Genomic DNA, 17,939 nt, shown 5'->3' on the forward strand with positions numbered 1-17,939 from the left:
TCCTGCTGGGGGGCCCGCCTGAAGACTCCCAGGCATCTGTTGTCTGCGACGTTTGTCTTGTCGATAAGAAGCAGGCAGCTGAGTGGCGGCGCTTGGTGGTGGCAGTGCTGGGGACAAAGGACTGGCCCCCCCTCACGGTCGTGGGAGGAGGGGAGGAAGTGTCTGCCAGGCACGTGCAACACCAGGAAACTCGTAAAATCTTTTCTGGCTGTGAAATGTTTTGTGCTGGGGAATCGCCGCTAAGCTGGGAGCTAAGCTGGGAGTGGCTGGCCAACAGTTAAGAGCAAAGGCTGTGGGGCGCTCCTAAGGGTGGAGCTGAGTGTTCAGAGCCTTTTCTCTGAGTCTCTTGGGGATCTGAACAGAACCTGCCTGGGAGGATCCAGTGCGTGTCCAGCACAAAGCCCAGTGCCCAGCCAGCACAAGACTCCACGCAGCCCTGCGTGCTGCATACACGAGCCCTTTCCATTCTGCGTGGCCATTTCTTCTTGCCCTGGGGCATCACCTTCCTAGGTGGGGTATGAGAGGCCCGTGGAGGTCAGTGCTGTTAGGTTCAGAGCCCAACACATTGAGGCATCACCCCCTCTGCCTGGCTGTGCCCTGTAGCTTAGTGGGTCCCTGAGAAGCCGCAGGTGAATTCAGACTCAGTCACCATGGCTGCTTCCACATCAGGGTAATCCTCTTGGGCCTGGTGGTTGGGGGGAAGGAGAGCTCTGAAAGATTTGTAAAGCACCAAGGGCAGGAAGGGAACTAATCTGATTGAGCACATCTGCCTGTCAGAGTGGGTTGCTGGCTGCCAGCAAAGCTGTGAAAGGACCTCACTGCCCGCCCCCCCCCCCCCCAGCACGATGCACGTTTCTGCCGGGACTGTGACCTTCACTGAGCCACCATCTGCTCCTGGGAAGAGCGCATATCTATCAAGGACCTGTGAATAGTGTCAGCCGGCCCGGTTCAGCCCAAGGTTCAAGGAAACCTTTGCAAAAAAAAAAACGTGTTTCTTTCTTTTAAAATTGCACAACAAATACATGATCAAGAGAAGAAAGTTAGGGCACATAGATAATCTGAGATCAGCAGAGGACAATTCAAATGGCCTGAAATTTCACTGTCCAGAGAGAATGATTCCTTCTCTCAATGAACATTCATTGGGCACCTGCTGTGTACCAGGGACTATGCTGGGACACAGGCACAGCCGCGAATGGGTGGGACATGGTTCCTGTGCTCATGGGGTTTAGACCTGTTAATGACCTGCTAGCCGGAAATATTGACACTCCATATTAAACAAGCAGTCTCACTGCGAGAAGCGCCTGGATGACGTCCAGTGGCCTCTGAGCTGAGTTCTGCAGGACACATGGAAGGTGGGTGAGGGGACCGACACTCCCAGCTAGAGAGGGTACGAGTTCCACGTGGCTGGGTCCTACACTTGGGGTATGAGGCCAGGCCTGGTCAGCCAGGCCCCAGCCCAGGACTTCAGCTGTACAAGAGGCTCTTCCCCTTGGGCAGCATTGACCTTGCCTTTCCCCACCTGCGTCGCCCCCGAGTGTGACGAAGGGGGAAGGTGTGTGTTTTGGAGGTGGTGATGGATGGGGCTCCAAAAGGGGTTGGGGCCGGGGGCCTGCTCTGCTCAGGAACAGATTGACCACTGTCTCCGCTCCTCGCTGCGCCATCCATTCCCACGTGCTCAGCCCCTCCCTGTCGAGAGGTTCACGTCCTGCCACCTCCTTTGTCCTGCCACCTCCTTCCACTTAGTGGGAGTAGTCAGGCTCTCGGAGAAGATGAACGAAGATGAACCACGGGCTTCCCAGAGCGCGTTTCCTTTCTCACTGACACCTTCTGAGCCTTCCTGAGGACTCTGCTGCGTCTGCTAGAGGGCAGCCTGTGCTGGTTCCCTCCTCCTCTCTCCTGCAAAGCCCGAGAGCCCGGGGAGAACTGGGCCGGAAGCGCTGGCGGTTGCGCACAGGTATGCGGGCGCTTTGTTGGCCGTTCCCTGCGCTGGCACAGACGCGTGCTCTGAGCACAGCTGCCTCTGCTGGCGCTCGCACCACAGCTGCTCTGCACCCAGTGAGGTTGGGCTTGGAGGCCACAGGTGACCAGAGCGAGGCCAGGACTCAGGGTCGGCCGGCTGAGGTGGGGGTCGGGCAGTGCGTGGGGACTGTGGTCAGGGAAGGCTTCCAAGGCGCAGTGACTCTGAAGGGAGAGAACGAGGTGAGGATAGGCCAGTGAAGAGGGGATGGGTGGGGAAGGGCGCCCCAGACAGAGGGGCTGCGTAGAGGAGGCCAGGAGAGCACGATGCCTCCTGAACTGTGGTGGGGGGGCCCCAGCCAGGTGTGCGTGGTTTCCCCCACGGTGAGGGGGGTTACAGCTGCAGAGCCTCCCATAGGGATGGCTGCCACTTCCCACCCGCAGCCCCAGCACCTGCACCCTCAGTGACCCTGACACCCGCCGCTGCTGCTGGCTGCTTCTCTGTGCCGAGGACGTTGTCGGGTGCTAGTCCGTCAGAGCCATGGTTCCCTTGACCAAGGCTCATGTTCGATCTTGTTTCTCATAGGGACAGGCGCCGTTAGTTGTCCATGGTGGTGACACGCTTGATAAAGTACGCTTCTGGGCTTTCTCCCCTTTCCTGTCTTCTCTCACCTCCCAGTCTTTCCGAGGCTCACCTCCCAAGCACTCTGTTTCTGAGAGGACCCAGGTTAAAAACCCACCAACGGAGCTTAAACTCAGTACTGAGGTAGTGGGAAGCTATTGAAGGGCTTTTCCACATCTGGGGGGGGACAGGGTCAGATTTGCAGCATCATTCTGACTACGGCCTGACCCTCTGAGTCGCCCTGGGATTGCATTAGTCACGACCAAGCAGGAGAACCATCCCCCACACCCCCCAAGCCCTCACTGTGGGCGCTGGCGACTCTCGAGTACTTTCTGTGTCCCACATGCTGGGCTGAACATTGGGTATGCGCTTTGTCATTGCATCTGGCAAGACCCTCGTGAGGTCCAGGTTCCGTTTTACAGATGAGAGAACTGAGGCACAGAGAGGGCGAGATACCTGTGTGTGATCACACAGCCGGAAGCCAGGGCTTGGGGGCTCGAGCTCAGGTTTGACAGATCCAGTGTACGTGTTCGTCCTCCCTCGGCGGTGGGGCCTCCGGGCCTCCCGGCCTCCCTGCCAGCACCAGCCAGGCATGTTCAGATGGCCCTTTACTAAATTCCCGGGTGCGGGCTAGTGCTGACTCCCAGTAACCTCTGTCTCTCCCACAGGTAAATTCGAGGATAGGGAAGACCACGTACCCAAGCTGGAGCAGATAAACAGTACGAGGATCCTGAGCAGCCAGAACTTCACCCTCACCAAGAAGGAGCTCCTGAGCACGGAGCTGCTGCTCCTAGAGGCCTTCAGCTGGAACCTCTGCCTGCCCACGCCCGCCCACTTCCTGGACTACTACCTCTTGGCCTCTGTCAGCCAGAAGGACCAGCACTGCCACAGCTGGCCCACCACCTGCCCCCGCAAGACCAAAGAGTGCCTCAAGGAGTACGCCCACTACTTCCTGGAGGTCACCCTGCAAGGTGGGGCCCAGTGTCGGAACCTGCCACCGCTTCCCCACCTAGCCAGGGGCCGGGATCGTATGGCACCAAGGGGCATGCATGTCCATCCCGGGAGTCCTCATGGACTGGAGCCCATGCACCCACATCACTCCCACTTTGCAACAGATAAGCCAGGAATCACCCAGTGTGTTACCAATCATGTGCAAAAGAGAACCAGCAGCTTATGACAGGCCACTGGTATCCTTCAAACTTAGTGATCACCTGGTAAATTTTTTATGGTAACCCGCAACACTGCAGATCTAAATAGGACAGATTTGTAGATAGGTCAGTCTGGAAGAGCTGTCACCATACAGGTGGGTGGGGGAGGTGGTTATGTTTGCATCCGCTTCAGCAATGAAGTTGCCCTGTTTGGGGACTTGCATGTGAATCTCACTCTTCCCAGTATCTTAAAATCTAGGTGGTAGGTAAAGTACTGGGTCAGAGGCACAGTAGAGTTGACCAACCACCCAGTAACCCACCACAAACCGAATTGGTCACGTGTTAACTGTGTCAACAGTTATGCTATCAAGTATGAAGTGGGTGCTTACTGTGTACCTGGCACTTTCTTTTAGTGCTTTGCCTCCATTATGTCATTTGAACCTTCTAGCGACTCCACCTAAAAGTCGTTTCTGCTATTCCCATTTTACAAGTCAGTTTCCTTAATTGGTGCTCAAGAGGCAGAGTAACATACCCCGAGCCATTGCTAAAATTTGAACCTGTGCAGTCTGGGCCTGAGGCTGTGCCTGTCACCTTAATACCACCCTGACTGATTTCTTGCTTTAACAGGCAAGAGTCGAAGTCATCGAAAATCATAAACAATTTAAGACAGCCTGGCAGGGTACTGATAACCAGGTGTCCTTCAGGAAAATTGCTCATCAGTAGTGCCAGCTTTGCCAAGTTGTGAGGTAGCTTAGTGTGGGACATTAGGGTTTCTCAGATAATTTCACAGTGTGTACATATTTCAAAGGCTCACACAGTACATCTTATTTACTCGGACAGTTTTTTATTTGTCAATCATACTTAAGTAAAGCAGGGGGCAGATTCCTCAGGAAATGGAAGTCGAGTGCCAGTTCTAGTTACAGATACCCAAATGCTGTAGTCACTCATTTTCACATTCATGGATTCAGCAGGTTTGCCCTGAGTGCCTGCTGTGATCCAGGCTTTGTTACTGTTGATAAGTAGCCTCTGAAATGGCATGTCATTCTCACCTGACAACCAAAGCGAGGACAGGTGTTCTGTGGTCCCGTCGCAGCCCGTCGGCAAGCCCGCTGTGGACCGTATTGTGAAAGTCGCCGTCCTGGGCTAACATCAGAAGCCCCGGACTGAGAGCCACGGTGTTTCAGATGCAAGAACTCCACCTGTTGCCGTTTGCACTCTTTCATGGCGTGCGTGGCCCGGTGGGGGTGGCACAGCGCTTCAGTGAACAGCTTTGCATCTCATCATTTGTCTACCAGTTCTAGGGGGCACCAGGCAGGCAGGGCACTGGGAGGCAAAGCGTAACGAGGCTGACTCCCTCTGATTCTCTTTCAGATCATATTTTCTACAAATTCCAGCCTTCCGTGGTCGCTGCGGCCTGCGTGGGGGCTTCTAGAATTTGCCTTCAGCTTTCTCCCTACTGGACCAGAGACCTGCAGAGGATCTCAAACTACTCCCTGGAACATCTCAGCACGTGCATCGAGATCCTGCTGGTGTAAGTCCCTCTCCAGTTCGGGCCCAATGCAGGCGATTTCCTGAAGTCTGAGACTTATTTATGGTGGGTCCCCCCCGCCCCCCGCACTGGCTAGAGTCTCGCATCTCGTGGGTCATGGGGACTCCTGATGGCACTGGGGTGTGGGGAGTTGGTGCTTCCTGTCTGGGGCGGCTTTGGGTTTACAGATTTAGGGTCAGGGAGTGAGGCGGAGCGAGGTTGTGTGCACCACCTTCTGCATGTCTGGCTCTTTGATCTGAGTCCCAGTGTGTCAGTCAGTTCATGGAGGATCGCACTGAGGGACTCTCATTACAAGCTGTTTTTTCAGGTGTGGCCACAAAGCTGACCTCTTAGCCAGCTAAGCCCAGAGTAGCTTCACTTAAGAGACCACAGCTTCCTTGGGGATCTTGGGGAGGAAATGTTCAGTGTATCAGAGAAGATGCTTCAAGGCTTCGTAGACCCAGCACCATGAAACTGATGTCAGAGGTGAAGGAGCTCAGTGGTGACCTGAGGGAGGAGCACAGATAAGACAGAAAGATCCTGCCTGGCCGCACCCAGTCCCTCTTCCACCTGACAGGTGGCAGCATATCCCAGATGCTTGGCCCCACTGAACATGGGCCCAGGTCCCTGAAGAGCCACCTCTTGGCCTCCAGGTATAGCTGCCCTTGTCTCATTTCCCTGAAGTCTCAGTCTTGCTCCCTGGGCCTTGTCTTCAAACCTGTGCCTTTGAGAAGCTACCCAAAACCAGAGAATGAGGCCTGGTCGGACTGCTGACGGGGGACCCCGGGTTCTCAGCCACGAGCCCTGCCTCTTCATGGCTGCCACTCTGGGACAGCCCCCTTCCCAGGCCTGCTGCGGCTCCATGGACCCTTGTCTTACATTCCCCTTCACAGATGGAGAAACTGAGGCCCCGTGGGCACCTTGCTTGGGATCCTCTAGCTCAGGAGTGACCCAGCTGGGACAGAGCCGCTGGAAGTGCCTTGAAGGTGGAGGTGGGGCTTATCTGAGCGCCAGGAGCTCTGCCCTCTGGGCAGGCGCTCTGCCAGGTGTGGGACGCAGCAGTGCCCAGGAGCAGACAGGGTCCTCCTGGTCGGAGCTTTCACTCAGCACGGCGCAGGGCCCGGCAGTAACCCGGAAGCTATCACCTAGGGTCTTGACCGTGAGGGGGGCGGGCAGAGTGACTGCAGGACAGCGAGGCTAGTCTTGAGGGGTCAGAGGAGGTCTTTACAGGACTTGGACCCAAGCGGAGATCCCAGGCCTGAGGCTCGTGGGACAGTAACTGAGGCCGGGTGGGAGGCAGTGAGCACAGGCTGGGCACGGTCCGGCGGTGACAGCGCACAGACCCCACTTAGCAGGGCAGGTGGAGGCGCTCTCAGGTGTCAGCCTTTCGCCTCTGAGTCTCACCCAGGTCCTTCCCTTTCAGAGCGTATGACAACGTCCTCAAGGATGCCGTCACAGTCAAGAGCCAGGCCTTGGCGATGGTGCCCAGCACGTCCCCAGCCCCCACCCAAATGCTGTTCCAGCCACCCGCCTACCCCACCCTCAGCCAGCCGACGCCGGTGGCCCTGGGGCAGTTCCAGACCCCTGTGCAGGACCTGTGTCTGGCCTATCGGGACTCACTGCAGGCCCACTGTTCGGGGAGCCTGCTCTCAGGAGGCACGGGCTCCTCTGTCCACACCCCGTACCCCTCCCTCCAGCCCCTGGACGTGTGCCCCATGCCCCTCCCTGCATCCCTCAGCATGCAGATGGCCATTGCGGCCGAGCCCCGGCACTGCCTCGCCACCACCTACAGAAGCAGCTACTTCAGCGGGAGTCACGCGTTCCCTGCGGGCTGTTTTGACAGATAGGGCCCTGTTGGGCCTCCCGGGGAGGCCTCGGGGACCCAGGCAGAGGAAGAGGATGCTGACGAGGGGGGCTCAGCGGAACAAGGCCACTGGGGGGCCATCCCTGCAGAGCCTCGTTGCCCTGGATTGGAAAGGGTCTGTGCTCTTTTTAAGTAAAACGGACCCGGAGCAGAACAGTCAATGAGATACCTCACCCAAGAGCATTCCTCTGGAAAACGTCTTCCACACGTGCCTGCAGTACAGGGGGATGCTCGGTGGCCATCCCCTGGGGCGGGGGCCCGGAGAATCGAGAAACACCTGGTGAGAGGCCAGGAGACTGGGAGCTGGATGCAGACACCAGTCTACAGACACACATCCGGTGTTCAGCATCAAAGACTCCTGTATTTGCCGACGGCAGCTACACCACTGAAGAAGAAGGGGCAGTCTGACGTGTTCTCAGGACCCCGATGGATCGGTGGGGGCCCGTGCAGGGGCCCGTGGGTGGGTGGGGCCTGCGCGTCTGCCTTCTGAGGCCCGGTGGGTAGCTGTGTTGCCTTTACTGTCGAACCGTCCCCCCCTTTTAGACTTTTCACATGCTGCTGCTTCCCGAAGTGACCTAGCTCTCTGTTCAGTAGGAAGTCTTGTTTACATACTGTATCAGGGATTTTGTGATACTTGAAAATTCCTTTGGAGAAAAACAATGTTGGTTGTCACACTGCCTGTCTCATGCGCGGGCTGTAGGTTTCTGTCTCGGCTTGTGACTGACCAGTGGGTGACGGCTCCCTTTTCAAAAGCATACGTACGGTTGGGGAGAACCACTTTCCAGTCTCTGGGTTCCAGAAGATTCCACATTTTGGATGCCGTGTTCACCTGTAGAACCAGAGGTAAAAGGTGGCTGAAGGGTAGACAGAGGTTCTACCTCCTCTGCCTGCTTCTAGTGCTTGAGTTTAAAGCTAGGCTCGGCCTTGAGTTTGGCTGAGAGCAAAGGGTAATCATGTGGAATGTGTGTCTGAGGCCAGTTGCATTTGGGGAGGGGGGTGTACGGTGTATATGCCACCACCAGCGACAGGCAAGCGATCATTCGGATCAAAAGCCAGTATTTGGGTTTCTGCCACGAGGGGGCTCTCAGGACCACTCGGGGGCCATGTGCAATATGTTCTCTGGACTCACGGCCTGTGCTCAGTGTGGTGGTGTTGGTTTTTTTTTGTTTTTTGTTTTTTGTTTTTTTCGGTTGGATCGGGGACACATTGTTCACCCAACAGAACTGAGAGGTGCGAAGAACCACAAAAGCATTTTTCCGTATGTTTATTTCTTAAGAAGAACCCACGTGGGTTTTGCCGACTCCCTTGCCAGTCCGGGGGACCGGCAAGTGGCTGCCAGCGCGCGGCGGCGTGCTGCTGAGTCGGCCCGCAGGTGACGTTCCCAGCAGGAGAAAGCCCCCGCATGGGAGCAGGAGGAGAAGAGACTGGGCGTGGGTGTGGCGCTGCCACTGGGTCACACTCACATAGGAAACCGCACGTTTGTTTGTTTTTCTCTTTTTCCTTTGCCAGCCTCCTATTTATGTACAACCGGTTTGGATTTCAAGTGATGGTGTCTGTCTGTTCTGCGGCTGGGGGCTTGTGAGGGGCCCCCAGTAAAAGGCGCCCTGCAATAAACACGTCACCGGCTCTAGGTCTCCGAGTTCTCTTCCTCGTCGTCTTCTCTCAGCCAGCCACACCCCAGTCCCTTCCACATCGGCCCAAGGGTCTCACTCCTGCCGAGAGTTTGGGGGGAGTGGGTGACAGAAGAACTGGCTCCTGTGAGGCTGGGTGTCCCTGGGGACACGGGCAGCCGGGCTGACTGAGGCTGGGCATCCCAGCTCTCCCACTAGCTCGGTCAGTGTTCTGCAGAGAAACAGAATCTATTATATATTTAGCGAGAGAGATTCAGTTCCAGGAATTGGCTCAGCCTTGCAGATGCCTGGATTAGAATCAGAGTCAAGGCTTCCTCATGTCCTCCGGTTCAAAGTCCATCCCTCCACCACCTGTTCCCACGTCTGAATTCTCCTTTGTTTCAGTGATTCCCAGCAGGGCTCACTCGTGCTCCCCAGGACACGTGTCAGTGTCTGGAGACATTTTTGGTTGTCACAGTAGACGGGGGGGGGGGGGGGGCCGGCGTTCAGCACGTGGAGGCCAGGGACGCTGCTCGGCCTCTTCCAATGCACAGAACAGCGTCCACGATGAAGAATTATCTGGCCCGAATGATAATAGTGCCAAGGCTGAGAGACATCAACTCACATGTTACCTCCCAAAGTGGGCTCTCGTAACACCCCCTAATTATTCTGCCATCACCCCCTTTTGTTTTCCTCACAACGGTTAAAAGCTTCGGAAATGCTCTTGTTAGTTGGTTTACTCGGTTTGATGTTGGGTCCTAAGCTGTCCACCCCCAGCAGAACACCTAGAATATCACTGCCTGGTGGGGGTAGCACCAGTCCTAGCAGCTGGCGTTGCTGAGCATCATTCACTGTGTATAAAGCACCACGCTAAGGACTCTGCTGGCATTTCCCATCATCACCTCGTAACCCGACAAGGCTGGAACTTTCTCAGCTGTATTTTATAGGTCAGGAAGCGGGGCACGCAGCGGTTACTCACCCGAGGAAGCAGTGGGGAAGGAAGGAGCCATAATTCAATCCCCGGCAGTCGGGAGCTGCCCTGCCAGCCGGCGGTGCCTGCGGGGTTTGGAATGAGTGGACGGCTCCTAGCTGTCCTGCCGGGTTACTCACCCGGCGGGAAGACCGGACAGAACAATGGACATGGGTTCATAAAAGAGTGGCCTGGCATCCGTGCTTCTGGGTTCCAGAGCGGCAGGCGCTCTCACACACAGCGCACTCACCAGCAGACAGAACTACAGAAACACGGCTTCTTGCACGTCTGCCATGTGAGGGACAAGGTGCTCTGTGGCTCTGTCTGCCCCCGCTGCGTAGGCTCTGGACAGGGAGGGGTTCCCCAGCCCCACCCGTGAAGGCAGAGCTCTGGGCCAGGCCTGGGCTCCTCCCCTGGAGCATTCCCTGGAGGGACCCCACCTCTGGGCCATCCCTGGCACCAAGTGCCTAGGAAAGAATCTTAACCAGTCCTTATTACCACATTCTCTGTTCTGCAAGAAAGACCTTGTGACTTGAATTTCAGCAGAAAGGCCATAGCATTGGACAGGCATCTCAAGTCCAAGGACCCAAGAGGTGCAGGCAGGTCATGACAGTGTATCCATCTGTCAGTGGGACTGCTGGAGCCAGTGTCCGTCTGAGGAGATGGCTTCTGCTCAGCTCCAGCCAGTAACACCGTTCAGGGATGTGAGCTCTTTGTTGCCAAACCTTCCAATTTCCAGAAAAACTGGAAAGCTACACTTTTCTAGGAAATCTACTAATTTTTCATTTAATTAGAAAAATGTTTTAACATGTTAACAGAAAAACAATGAATACCATTGTAGGTTAGAGTGGCCCTTGGGCTGGTAGCTTCCAACTTCTAGTGCTACATAGACATGAGCGTTGGGCCTGAGAAGTGGAAGCTCTGAGTTTGTCTGACCTGAGCTAGGTGACCTTGGGAAATTCCAGCTCTCTGCTCTGAACCTCCGTCTCCCTGTTGGTAACTCAGGACAGTGATCAGTGTTCACTTTGGGTTTATGGCAAACAATCGTGGAGTATACGGCATCATTATTCAACAGTGGGTTCCAGGAGGAAAGTTGTAAATAAATGGGCTCCTCCCTTTGGAGGCTCGGGTGAGCCTCTGAGCCTCACCTCCCTCCACCCCAGCTCTGGTTTAAAGGAGAAAGAACTAAAGTGGTCAGGAGTCTTCTGCTGGGCCAGCTCTGACCAGTGCTCAGGGGCCTGCCAGAGACACACTACAGGCAGGATGTAGAGGGAGCCAAGCCTACTACTCCATAGCTGTGTGGACCTGGGCAGGTCATTTCCCTTCTATGTCTCAGCTTTTCCATCTGCAAATGGAAGGATTGGGAGTGGAACTGTCTCTGTCATGCCTGGCTGGGGAGCCCTTCACAATGACAGCTCCCTGGTCTTGGCACCTAAAGAGCTTTGTCCAGCAGGTCTGGGCTAGGGCTGGGACTGTCCTTTTAACAGGACCCCCAGGCGATGCCCATGCGCTGCCAGGCTGGGGTAGCTCTCCCTGCCCTGAAAGCTCTGACCCTGTGTGTGCCCATTCTCACAGAAAGCCAACCAAGAAGGGCCCTTAATTGCTGTTCGCTGAGCATATACTATGTTCCAGATTGTGTATTTGACACGTTCCTTGTGCTCTCTTGTGACACGTTCCTATGTGCGCCTCACAACACCCCCACGAGCTAGAGTCATCACCATTTTCTAGATGAGGATACTGAGGTTCAGGAGGCTCGTGTCACCAAGGGGAAGTGGCAGGAGAGGGTTTCACACTCGCATGTGCCTGACTTGAGGAGCCACATGGCCTCCAATGCCTTGTCACCCTAAATGACACATACACACTGGTACCAAGGTCCAATCACTCAGGACTTTACTGTCTGAACCCCTTATCCTGCCCTCCCCAACACACAGTCACACCTTGGTGACCGCGGGTGGCAGGCGGGTGGTGGAGTGCCACCTGGTGGTGGTTTGTAAAGCTCCCATTTCTCTAGACCAGTTTGTCAGGAGGGATGTGCTTTCCCTGGCAGAGGGGAAGAGCGGCCTCTCGAGGGTCAGGGTGAAGGTCACGAAGAGCCTGGGTAAAGGGCACCTGCACTGAGTGGGGAGTGACTACAGCATCTTGCAAGTCACAGCAGAAGGATGCAGCTCCTCTAACTTTCGAAGCCACCAACTCGGACTTTTACCCTCTGTGCTCGGAACTCCTCTGTGACCCAAGGGCAGGTCTGCTTAGTCCGTTTTACACGCAGGGGACGAGATAGGACTCTGAGCGACCCGCAGCTTGCCCTCGTGCCTCAAAAGTTCACGGAAGAGGCCTTCCTCAGCCTTTCACCACACTGGCTTGAGAATCAACAATGGCGGTGATCGTGGAGGTGATGGTGGTCGTGTGGCAGCCGCTGCTATTGAGTGTGTGTGTAGCATGCCAACTCTGTTAGGTAAGTACAGTGACTGTCCCCACTTACAGGTGGGGAAACTGAGGCTCAAAGTAATGGATGAACGTACCCGAAGGTGACTCAGCTTCTGGGTGGTGGAACAGGGATTCAAACCGTAGCAATGTGACTCCAGAGTTGATGCTCTTTCCCACTGTCCCTTCTACTGGCTGAGGGAACCTTTCTGCCAAGATGTGAGCAAAATAGACACTTGACTCTAGTTCATCTTATCCCATTCACCCTCGTGAGCTGGACGAGAAACTAGCCTCCGTCAGCCAGGGATGCCCACTGCACGTTACTCTCAGAGACTCATCTCTGCTGTGTAACCTTAGATGAATGTCTTTCTCTCTCTCAGCCTCGGTTGCCATATCTGTGAAATACAGACATTAAACGAGGTGAGCTCTGAGGTCCTCCATGAGTCTCTGAATCCGTACCAATGCCAACTTAAGAACGCCTTCCCAGCCAATAATTTGAATTTGTTCTTTTTAACAATTTATTTTTTAAATGATTTTATTTATTTTAGAGAGATGGGAAGGATGGGAGAGAGAGAGAGTAACATCAGTGTGTGAGAGGTGCATTGATCTGTTTCCTTTCACACACCTCCAACAGAGGACCTGGCCCGCAGCCCAGGCATGTGCCCTGACTGGGAATCGAACTGGCGACCTTTCAGTTCACAGGCCAGCACTCAATCCACTGAGCCACACCAACTGCAGCTGAATTTGTTCTTGAATCAGTTTCCAAACTAAAAATAATGTCTCTGTCTCTCTCGTCTCTGTCTCTCTCAATTTTTAGCCCAATTATGGTTAACTCGCTGTTATTTAGAGACTTATTATCCAAGCTCATTATGAATAATTATTCAGTCTGGAGGGGAAACAGCATCACTGCTAGTTTAATTTAATGCTTACCTAGTTCACTTAATTAGCAATAAGTCTTGGCAAAATGATAGAATTCATGGGGTTCTGGCTTTGTGTGCCGCAGTTGGTGGAGGAGGTAGAGGCTCCCGCTGTTCTTGGAAAGATAAACAAGTTTCAGGGCAGACTGTGGGAGGAGGCAAGGAGTGAACCGCTGCTAGTGGTCTAGCGCTGCCCTCTGTCCGGGGGAGGCTAGCCCCCAGAGAGTGAAAGGCTGTAGATTACACAGGCTGCAAGGACCTTAGGTCAAGTAGCACCTACTAAGCACCTGCTGTGTGCACAGATCCTTGTTACTTATGCCCTGTATGCATGGGACATGTTTATTCACGGCGAGTTAGATCATTCAACTCTTAGAGTTACTCCAATAGTTCCTTATCCGCAGTTCCACTTTCTGCAGTTTTGGTTACCCCATGGTCAACCACGGTCCAAAAATAGTGAATGGAAAATTTCAGCAGTAGACCACTCATGTTTCAAATTGCGGGCCATTCTGAGTTGCGGGATGAAATCTCGCGAGGCCCGCTGGCTCCCGCCCGGGACGCGGCCAGCGCCAGGGCGCCACAGACGTTACGCAGCCATCGGTCGCCACCTTGGTTATCAGATCGTCTGTCTTGGTATCGCAGCGCTCACGTTAAGTGAGCTTTATTTCACATCATGACGACCTGGAAGCGCAGGAGTAGTGACGCTGGCAATTTGGATACGCCACTGAGAAGCCGTCCCGTGCTTGTTCCGTATTGTCAGGCGGTCTGTTGTAGCCTAGGCTTTGTCACCACCTGCGTCATTCACCTGATCTCATCACGTCGGTGTTACGTCATCTCCTATCAACGCAAAAAGGGTGAGTACAGTCCACTGTGAGATGGTTTGAGAGAGGAAGAGACCATGTTCGCATACCTTATTTCAGTATATTGTTATAATTATTCTGTTTTATTAATAATCTCTTACTGTGCTTCATTTGTAAATTAAACGTTATCATTCGTGTGTGTGTGTGTGTGTGTGTGTGTGTGCAGGAAAAAACAGTACATATAGGGCTCGGCACTGTCTGCAGTTCAGGAGTCCCTGGGAGGGGGTCCCAGAACATATTCCCTGCGGATCCCGGGTCGACGACTGTGTTCTTTCTCTTTCTCAGTGGTCTGGCAGTGATTGCCTCTGTAGAGTCAAGGAGGAAATTTCCCATTTGATGCTACTGTCACTTTCTGTCTCTCAGCCTTTTTGCAAAGGGAGGTCTCAAGCTCAGGGCCTTGGGCAGGAACAGAATCAAGCTTGAAGTCCACATCGTCCAGTTCCAGCTTTGTGAATAGTTTTGTTTATGGCACATAGCGTTGGCTTCTAGTGTTTACAAGCCAGGTAAAGCCTTCCTTGTAGTGAAGATAAGTGAATTCTCATACAGAACAACATCCGGTGAAACCCAGATGTGGCCACTCCCCCAGGGGGTGGGAGAGGAGAAAAAGCCCGCTCAGTGCCCTGGGTTAGGGATTATCTGGCCAGGGGCCAGCCCAGCATTCCTACACCCAAACCCCGGGCAGGTGCAGTAACCAGGCAGGGGCGTCTGCTAAATCCAAGTGCTGCCTCAGAAGCCTTCCCGACTCAGGGCTCCAGGCACCCACCAGGGGGTCTGGTGACCTTCTGACCCCCTTTCCCAGCCCCCCACAGCCTCTCTCATTTCTCTGGGCCTCCCCTGCCCAAGCTACTAGTTCAAACCATAACACCCCCGTCTCCCCTCCTGTCACTCTCATTGTCCCTTTGCTACCTTATAGATTATCATTTTTCCTCAGTCCCTCATTGATCCCCCGGCACCCTTTGGTACCAGTAGGTAAACTGAGGCCCAAAGGAACGACACCACAGGAAATGACCGGCAGAGCCAGCGACATGCTAGGCCACCTACCCAGCTAAGTCCTGGGTGTCCACCCAGTGTCTGCACAGCCTTGGAGCCCAGTTGCAGGGGTCGTTTCCTGGACCGGTCATTCCTGCTCACCACCCCCACATGTCAACTCTGCTATGCTTGTCCTGTGGCCCATCTCAGAGTCACTGTCTCCCCTCCCAGGTGACACTGGTCTCTTTAAAGTATTATGTCTGCCCACACAGTGGTGGGTGGCAGAGCGGGGTCCACAGAAGTGTGCCCACAGTGCTTCTTGAGCCACTGCCTTTGCCTTTTTGCAGGGGGCTCAAGACATTGAGTCCACATTCAAGGCTCCCTCTGCCATGACATCGACCCGACAGGGATCCCAGGACCAGGGTTTGGCCTATATAGCCATCCGCAACGGTTTCCCACCCTCCCCCAGCCAGAGCCTGCCCCCACGTCACCAGAAAACAAAGACAAAGATGTTCTGGAGTGAGCAGAGGGCCCATTCTTGGACCAGCTTTATTGGTGGCTTTGTAGCCCCCTTGGAGCCCGCCTGGTTGCTCAGGCCAGCCTCTTATATACGCGCTCATAGGTCACGCCGCCGATGGTGGAGATCTGAAAGAAGCAGGCAGAACAGAGTGGGTCAGTGCTGGGACCCCAAGGGGACCACGGGACACAGCTGTCAGAACACCGGCCTCCAATCTCAGCCCTGAGTAGAAATGAATCTGTTGCACGACTTCTCTGGGCCTCAGTGTCCCAATTTCCTACACGAATCACTGTGCAGACTCAGTGTAGCATAAGTGCTAAGCAGATAGATGACTCTTTATATACGAACTTCCCCCCGTCTGTTCGTTTCAGTTCCCCAGGCGAGGCCCGTCCCTTACATTCTCCCACTGAATCCTCCCATCAATGCTGTGAGGTTGTCCCCATTGTACAGGTGAGAAAACTGAAGTTCAGAGATGTCAAGTAACCCATCTGAGGTCAGAAGGCCACACTCAACCTCTGTCCCATTTGGTATTTGTGGGGCAGCGGTGCCCGGTGATGGCAGATGTGGCCCCTGCCCTCAGGAAGCATAAGGTTTTATGGGAGAGGCCGACAAGAGGAAACCGTTCGGTGAAGGGCCCTGTGTGCGGGGCCCTGAGCTCAAGGCCACCGAGACGTGCTGTCACAGTGTGTGCACGTGTCGTCAGTCCGTCCTCCTGTCCAGCAGAGGCAAGCAGCAAGCTCTTCCTTTTAACTTCACCTCCATGTCTTTGCCCTGGGGGAACATCTGGAGCCCCGGGTTTGGAAGTGGGGCAGCAGAAGTGGAAGAGCCCCCCAGGAGACCACCCCTAACCTTGTTTACAGAGCATCGAGTATGTGAGGGGTCAATCCACAGGTGTGTGTGTGTTGGCTCTGCCAGGAGTTTTAAAAACATTTCATTAGTTGCCAACATTAACAATCTGGAGATTTCACCGAGGAAGTGCAAATTCCCAGCCTCTCTGGAAAAATCAGAAGATCTAGCAGGAAGGGCCTGAAGTCTCATCACGGAGCAGGGTGTCGGCCGCCCCTGCAGGGGTCTCTTGGATGGCCCCTTCACTGACACTTGGGCTTCCAGACTTGGGCCTCGGGGGTCACTTGAGTGTGGGTGCCAGAGTCACAAATCCCATCTCTGTCATAAAAGCTGTGTGCCCTCTAGCTGACCACTTAGCACCCCCGCATGCCTCAATCTCTTCATCTGTAAAGTGGAGACATAAATCCCTCCTTACAGGGTTATTGTGAATTTCAACGAGAGCACAGGGCCTGACACACAGGAGGTTCTGATAAAGCCAGCTGCCCAGAGGCCTGCCTCTCAGAGGCCACGGCTGGGGGCAGAAGAACACTTCGGTCCTGCCAGGACCCAGCAGGACACTCACCTCCACCAGCTTGCCGCCCACGATCTCCGAAGTCTGGTGGTAGTTGGGGAAATCCACCACCAGCTTGCCGCCCTCCATCCGCACCGTGGCCTGGAAGAGAAGCAGAACCCTGAGTCTAAGTCGGCAGAGGCCACCCAATGCAGGCCAGCCCCTCGGGGGTGCAGGGCCTGCCTGCAGCCCCAGCCGTCTTCTCCGGGGATTCATTTGCCCTGTAGGTATACGATTAGATGAACCAAAGACACAGGTCACCTGCACGACTTGCTTAGCCTTGCTATGCCTCCCTTGCGTGCCACTAAAATGGGGGTTGTAACTATACCTGCCTCATGGCGTTACTGTGAGGATTGAGTGATTGAATACGACACATGTCAAGTGCGTAGAGCAGTGCCAGGCACGTGGCGAGCCTCCTTGTTAACTGCAGGGTTAGTCGTGACCATCATTGCTGGGAGGAGGATGATGCTGTCCAAGGGTGTTGATTGCAGCATTGTTTGTAATTGTAAACAGCCTACATATCCGACCTAGGTTATCCACTGGTGAGTATCTATCAATGAGGGAATGTTAAATAAATAGCATTTCCAGTGGCCACTCACCTTGAACTTCTTGCCCCCCATGGTCTCCATGTCACACTCCTTGCCAATGGTGAACTTGTTGGTCATGGAGTGGCCGCTGGGGTAGTGCTGGGACCAGGTGAAGTCCTGCCCATCCTGCTGGACCTCTGTGACGATCTTGAAGTTACGGCCTTTTTCAATTGCATCGCTGGGGAGCCCTGGCGCAGGGGACATGCAGATAGGCTGTGTAAGAGCCACTTACACCTGTGGCTTTGGGAAAGAGCTCACCTCCTCTAGGGCAGGCTACCCTGACAGTTAAAAGCACACATTTCAGCTCTACTGTGAGCCACGCAGCTTGGGCAAATACCTCTCCAAGCCTCAGTGTTTCCATCCACAAAATGGGGTAAGAAGGCCCATTTCACAGGGTGGCTGTAAAGCATGAAGTGTCTTGTAAAGCTCCTGCTGTGTAGTTGACAATAAATAATAGCTGTTCTTCGGATAGTAATACAACACATAGAAACTTGCCAAGTTTGCAAAGCTCTGGTATGAAGGGGACCATCAAGACTGTCTTCTGTGGCTCTTATTTCACAGGTTAGGAAATGAAGAC

The 17,939-nt window shown here is 54.5% G+C and overlaps 2 protein-coding genes across 3 annotated transcripts in view; one reads left to right on the forward strand and one right to left on the reverse strand.

Moving 5' to 3' along the window:
* The window catches only part of CCNJL (cyclin J like), a 48,769-nt gene extending 40,031 nt beyond the window's left edge, over window positions 1–8,738 (forward strand). For both annotated transcript variants that reach the window (XM_045830254.1, XM_045830253.1), the window contains exons 4-6: window positions 3,247–3,549; window positions 5,098–5,257; window positions 6,678–8,738. In XM_045830254.1, coding sequence (XP_045686210.1) covers window positions 3,247–3,549; window positions 5,098–5,257; window positions 6,678–7,101 — 887 coding nt within the window. In that variant the 3' untranslated portion in view covers window positions 7,102–8,738. The remainder of the gene's footprint in view (window positions 1–3,246; window positions 3,550–5,097; window positions 5,258–6,677) is intronic.
* Window positions 8,739–15,375: 6,637 nt separating this feature from the next.
* The window catches only part of FABP6 (fatty acid binding protein 6), a 31,102-nt gene continuing 28,538 nt past the window's right edge, over window positions 15,376–17,939 (reverse strand). The window contains exons 3-5 of the mRNA XM_045828694.1: window positions 17,375–17,550; window positions 16,788–16,877; window positions 15,376–15,507 (exon numbers count right to left, since the gene is read on the reverse strand). Coding sequence (XP_045684650.1) covers window positions 15,454–15,507; window positions 16,788–16,877; window positions 17,375–17,550 — 320 coding nt within the window. The 3' untranslated portion in view covers window positions 15,376–15,453. The remainder of the gene's footprint in view (window positions 15,508–16,787; window positions 16,878–17,374; window positions 17,551–17,939) is intronic.

This window comes from Phyllostomus hastatus, unplaced genomic scaffold (genome assembly GCF_019186645.2).
Source record: "Phyllostomus hastatus isolate PE091 unplaced genomic scaffold, TTU_PhHast_1.1 phas_contig_150, whole genome shotgun sequence".
Lineage (NCBI taxonomy): Eukaryota > Metazoa > Chordata > Mammalia > Chiroptera > Phyllostomidae > Phyllostomus > Phyllostomus hastatus.